Source organism: Nematolebias whitei, chromosome 6 (assembly GCF_014905685.2).
Source record: "Nematolebias whitei isolate Nwh7 chromosome 6, NemWhi1, whole genome shotgun sequence".
Taxonomy (NCBI): domain Eukaryota; kingdom Metazoa; phylum Chordata; class Actinopteri; order Cyprinodontiformes; family Rivulidae; genus Nematolebias; species Nematolebias whitei.
In genome coordinates, this window is record NC_056503.1 from 48775400 (window position 1) to 48781754 (window position 6355).

General features: G+C 44.1%; 1 protein-coding gene across 1 annotated transcript in view; it reads right to left on the reverse strand.

Moving 5' to 3' along the window:
- LOC119411029 (polypeptide N-acetylgalactosaminyltransferase 17) overlaps positions 1-6355 on the reverse strand; it is a 36588-nt gene that overhangs the window by 18935 nt on the left and 11298 nt on the right. Inside the window, exon 3 of the mRNA XM_037677952.1 lies at positions 5487-5653. Coding sequence (XP_037533880.1) covers positions 5487-5653 — 167 coding nt within the window. The remainder of the gene's footprint in view (positions 1-5486; positions 5654-6355) is intronic.

The following is a 6355-nucleotide window of genomic DNA, read 5'->3' on the forward strand; positions in this document are numbered from 1 at the left end:
CTTCCATCCATCATCCATCCATCAGCCATCATACATCCTACCATCAGGCCATCCATCCATCATCCAACCACCAACCTCCATCCATTATCCATCCATCATCCATGAATCCATCTTCCATCCATCATCCATCCATCAGCCATCATACATCCTACCATCAGGCCATCCATCCATTCATCATCCATCTAGCCATCTTCCATCCATCCATCTTCTATCCAACCATGATGGTTCATCATCCAACCATCTATCTTCGATCCATCCATCATTCATCCATCATCCATCCATCTATCCATCCATCTTTATCTTCTGCTTGTTCTGGACTCAGGTCTTGGGGGCAGCAGCTTGATCAGGGAGGTGCAGACACCTCTCTCCACAGCCACCTTTTCCAGCTCTTCTGGGAGGACTCCAAGGAGTCCCCAGGCCTACCAAGAGATGTGGTCTATCTGACGTGCCCTGGGTCTTCCACTGGGTCTCCCAGTTGGACCTGTTCAGAACATCTCCCTAGGGAGGTATCCAGGGTCCATCCTTACCAGATGCCTGAACCACCTCAACTGGCTCCTCTCGTCTCTCCAGATTAACTGAACTTCTCACCCTATCTCTAAGGGAGAGTCCAGCTACCCTGCAGAGAAAACTCATTTAGACCTCCTGGATCCAGAATCTGGTTCTTTCAATCTCTACCCAGAGTTCATGGCCATAGATGAGGGTAGGAACGTAGACCAACTGGTTAACAGAGAGCTTTGCCCAACAGCTCAGCTCGCTCTTCACCACAACGGACCGATACAGAGTCCACAATACTGCCGACGCTGCACCAATTCGTCTGTCAATCTCACGCTTCATTCTTCCCTCACTCGTGAACAAAACCCTGAGGTACACGAACTCCTCCACTTGAGGCAGAACCTCACCCTCGACTCAAAGAGAGCAATCTACCCTTTTCAGACTAAACAAATTTACACCAAACTATATTCACCTACAGTAATTAATTGTGGAGTTTTATGAGTTAAAATCTCCCATCTTTACTTTGACAGAGTTGAGTTTAAGCTGATTAAGAGATAACGTAACAAAAATGTAACTCAGATGAGCCTGATTGGCGTTAATGTCAAAATAAAATACCGGTACACTTTGACCACTGTCACACTGATCTGGCAACCCTCTGTGTGTGTATCTGTGTGTGTACCTGCGTACAGGACAGGTAAATATCCAATCACAGTCTCCGATCAGTTTGGGGTACACGTTAACTGGCCAGGAGTGAACGCTCACAGCTGAATGACACGAGACAGATGTTAGTGCCAGGTCTGAACAGGACCAAGTCACACACTCACACACACATTCTTGTAAACGTACTTTTTGGGGGACTTTGCATTGACTTCCATTCATTTTCTATAGCCTAACCCTGACCCCCCAACAAGATTTCTCCTTATGGGGACCTTGCTTTGGTCCCCATAAAGAGCAGCTGGTTCCCATAATGCATGATTTTTTTCTAGAATTGGTCCTTACAAGGTAACCTGAATCACACACACACACACACACACACGGAGCGTAAAAGATGCTGAAGGTGAGGCCACGCAGCTCGTTGACTCGTGCGGTGAGCACCGTGTGATTTCCTGCCGTGCCCTCTGAGTCACGTCTTTTCCTCTGACGGATCGCTGGCTGTGAGCCAACCGGACGGAGCCGGTGGTGGTGGGTGGCGGGGCTGGCATGACTCACTCCTTTAACCTTTGATGCTGTTGTTGTTTCCGTTAGTCCCTGCTGCTGTTTAAATCGTTACTTAGGTCTGGAGATGATTAGACGTTCAGTCGTGACTCCATCAGTTCAAGGAGCCACAATAAACAGTCCCACCAGCAGCACCTTCACATAGTGGACCAACCAGTTTGATGGTGATAAGATGGTTTCTGGAGTCCACCCTCTCCCCCGTCGACTCCTCTGAGGCAGCTCTAACTCCGGCTCCACCTTTTGTTTTGCTCTTTTTCGGCTCATTTGATCTAAATCAAACACTTGTGTTGTTGCCGTGTTTTGTTTGATGACAACACTCGAGGCAGCGGAGCCGCAGTAAATGAATCGTGTGAGTAAAACCAGTCGGCACGAAGCTGAGAAAACAGGAAAAGGAGAAAGCGATTTGTTGCTTTTACAGAATCAAAGGTTGCTGGTTGGGACTTCTTGGTGGGGTTTGTGCCTGGATCGATGACATCATAGTGTTCAGTTTGTCCTTCAAAGCTCCGACGGTCTCGTGTCTTTCCATCTCCATTTCCTCGAGCTCCGTCGGTGCTTCTCTTCTGGTAGATTGCTCCCTCCGTTTCTTCCGGATATGCATTATTCCCTCTCCTCCAGTCTGTCCGACCTCATTTATCTCAGGGCCTCGCCGACCCCCCCACCTCGGCCTCTTTCTCTAATAGCCTGGTTTGTTCGCTCAGCTTTTCCATTATTTGATGCTTCCTCGTCTTCGTTTGTCTTTTTCATCCTTCCCTCCCTTTCATTTCGCCCGTTTTCATTCCCTTCAGCTCTCGTCTCTCTCTGACCTTTCCTTTCTTGCAGTTTCATCTCGTTTCTTCGTCACGGCACCTCCCTGTCTCTCTCCTTCCTTTCAGCGAGCGCGTCGTCTCTTCGCGTCTCTGGCCCTTCATCTCACAAAGGCCGGCTGATGAAGAGGACGAGGACGTGTCTCCAGGGACATTCGGCGGTGAGCTCTGTCTCTACCGGCCTGTCTGCCAGGCGAAAAGTTTGACACCATCCATCACAAAGTAAGAGTCACTGTCTTCAAACACAAAGACTGCAGCCTCGCCTTTAGTCTGATGCTTCTCAATCAACATTAAATTTGATGTTTGGTTTGTGGAGAATAATTCAACCGAAGAGGTTTCAAACCATCAGCTGAGCTGGTTCACATCGTCACTCCCACTAGAAGAAGATGCTGTTGTTTTAATCTTATAATGCTCAAATTTTAATCCGCTCCTAGATTTCACTTCCAGCCATAGTCGGAGCAGCACCAATGTTTTGGCCCATGGCTGTTTTGTAGTGTTAGCATAATATCTCATGGACCACAGGGCATAGTTCAATGAAACAGGAAGTATTTTCAGGATCAGAATCAGAACAAGATTTATTATCATTGTACCGAGATACAGTGGAATTGTGTTCGTACAGTCGTCTGAAAGATGGGCGGAGTGCACGTAGCTGCTGCTACAGGAGCGCGGCCCCTTATCCACGATTCAAGACATAAAAAAACTCTGCCAGCAGCACATTTAAACACATTACATGCATTTGATGACAAGATGATGAGATTTGTCCATGAAGCACTTCCAGATAGACCATAGTCCTGATAAGATGTTGGTCAGCCGGCAGTTCTGTTAAGCTTTCACAAAAGTTCTCGTGGTGGTGGTGGTGGTGGGGGGGGTGGATAGATGAAGCTTTTCCTTAATTTACTCATGTCCCAGGAGAAATTTGATAGTCAGCTGCATTCGAGGCCAAACAGGGGAGTCGGATTCAAATAAGCCACAATCGTTGATTTTCTTCAGGCAGAATGTTTTTTTCTTGTCAGCCTTGAGTCCCGCTGGAACCTTTGATCCAAAATGGACAGATTTGTGGGCGTTCCACTGATCCGTGCTATGAGCCTCCTGCAAGGTCGTCTCCAACATGCTGGCGAGTCCTAGAAGTCGCAGGTGGTCTGCAATTCTCACAAATCGCTTCCATCTTATGGTTTAGCTCGTAAATCAGCTGATTTTGAGTACTCGTAGCACGAACCAAACCTTCAAGGCAGGCAGCCTGACGAGGGCCAAATTAGGTGCAGTTGTCTTCTTTGTATGTTGATAAACCAGGAACCAGCCGATTCCAAAAAGCAGGAAACCTGTCATCATAAATCCAGTTATATATGCCTTTGGCGTCCTCCTGAGAAGCTCCCACATCCATGACGTATCCTGCAGCGTGAGTCTTAGCAGGACACGAGGGCTCTCCAGGACCCTGTCGCTTTGTTGAAAAGATTTAGTCGATTACGTTGAAAGTCTAGCTCACCAGATCCATAATCGTATTTTTTGTTGGGAAGATGTGTACCAGGAGCTCCGAGACACAGACAGAGCGTAAAAAAGCAGGAGGAAGAGGAGAACTAGGGAGGGAGAGAAAAGGCGTCCGCCTTGTGCGAATGCGAGTGCAGAAAAATGTTATTCACCGTACGGCTACAGCTGATTGATTTTTGCATCAACCCAATTCAAGATGGCTGTCACGACTTAACCACCTTAGCCATCACAAAATCTGGTTTGAGTTTAAAACTGGCAAAGAAGGAAAACTGTAGCTAGAAACTAAAGCTAGCTACAAGTATTACATCTAGAGGGGTGTCCAAAGTGTGGTCCAGGGGCCATTTGCAGCCCTCCGAGTCCTTTTGTGTGGCCCACGACTGGAATTTAAAAATGTGCATAATTTTGTCCCCCGGGCTTAAGAAGTTGCTGATATTCTTATTTTTATTTTTTATTTTAATACAAAATTCAAGATGACTTAATCTTATAATGTGCGATAACGAACAATTTCTTTTGTCGTCTTTATTTAACCAAAACTTCCTTCCTGATGAAAAGGACCACAAAACTTTACCAACTAGAAGGAAACTGGACTTCATTAAGGAACGAACATAATTTAAATATAATTTAATCACAGCCTGTTTCAGAGCTTCACGTTTGGAGCGGGTCGTCAGTGGTTCCAGGAGGTTTTAGAAAAACTCTCAGGCGGGATTTGAACTGCGATCCAACATCGTTTTCAGTCCAGGGACGCACCACCAGACCACACAACCGCTTTATACGGACTGTTTTCAAAGAAAACGACTTATTGAGCTTTTGTTCTGGAGAATGGACTAAAATGAACTTTTCAAACGCAGGAAAACAAAACAAAAAAACAAACAACTCAAAGGAACTAAAGTCTTTTTTTTAATGAATAAGACAAATAATTGTGAGTTTTTAAACTTTCCGCAAAAATATACCTTTACCCTTCCGCTATAATTTAGTTTTTTATTATGTATTTTTTTAAGCTAAAACTCTAATTTATCCTGCAGGAACTTCCAATTTGACTATTTTGGCATACAAGTAAAGTTTGGACGCCACTGCTAAAAGCTAAAAGTAACTAAAAGCTAATGCTAAGCTAAAATTGGCAAAAAGACTAGATGTATCAGAAGGTTTGCAAGAAACTAAAAGTAGCAAAGGCCCTAATAGGAGCTAAAGACAGCAGAACAGTAGCTAAAAGATAAAAGTAACATAAAAAAAGACAAAAACTAATCAGTTTTCTGAAGCAGATGTCAAAAGAGAAGGATGTTTCTGAAGGAACTGAACATCTCCACGGGAAAAACACGTTTTCACATTTATAAAAGGTTACAAAAACCAAGTGACAGCAGCCACCTCCTGAAAGAGCCGAACGTTTTGACTGATGAGCAGCTAAAGTCTGCAGAAGTTCATGAAAACACTCAAACAGGTTTTGTGTCTGATGCTCCTCCTAATATTCTAACAAAACTAAATGTTTTTACTGACCGTCGTCACTGTTGTCGTCCACCAGGATGATCTCTTTGAGCAGGTGGGCCGGCGTGTGATTGACAGCTGAGTGGACCGAGCGCAGGATCACCGACAGGGCCTCGTTGACGAAGATGAAGATGAGGGAGATTTGGGGGAGGTCTCTGGAGTAGTTGACCTTTCTGCATCTGGAGGAGAAGAAGCAAACAGACACTTATCCTTCAAAAGCCCCGTAACCCGTGCAGCTTTCAGCGTGTGCTTCGAGCAGAAAAACCATCCCTGCTGCTGGTTAAACAGCGCACGCTGTGCGCTCCAAAAGTTAATTAAGTAGCAAAACGTCAGCTAAAATCTAGAAGAAACAAAAGTCTAGCTAAGTTAAAACTAACAAATAAGTGCAGCTTGAATGCTAAGTGCTGAATAACGTTAATGAAATTTACAAAAGAAGCAGAGGCCAAGTATTAAAGCTGAAGGAAGGAAACACTAGCTCAAAGCCAAGCAAAATGCAAACATAAAGTTGAAAACAATACCTAAAATACAGCAAAGTAAGAAAAGCTAGCTAAAAGCTAAATGTACTAAAAAAAAAGAAACTAAAAGCTGAAAAGGCTGACTTAAAAATAGCAAAAGACTAGCTTAAAGTTAGCTGTAGCTAGAAGCTAAAAGTAATTTAAAGGTGAGTTAATGCTGAAATGTGTAAAACACTAGCTAAAAATAGCAAAAAAAAAATTCACAAAAGGCTAGCTAACAGCTAAATGTAGCAAAAGGAAAAAGAAACTAAAAGCTGAAATGGCTAAGTTAAAAATTGCAAAAGACTAGCTAAAAGTAACAAAACAATAGCTTGAAGCTAAACATAATTTAAAGGCTAGTTAATGCTAAAAGTTGTAAACCACTAG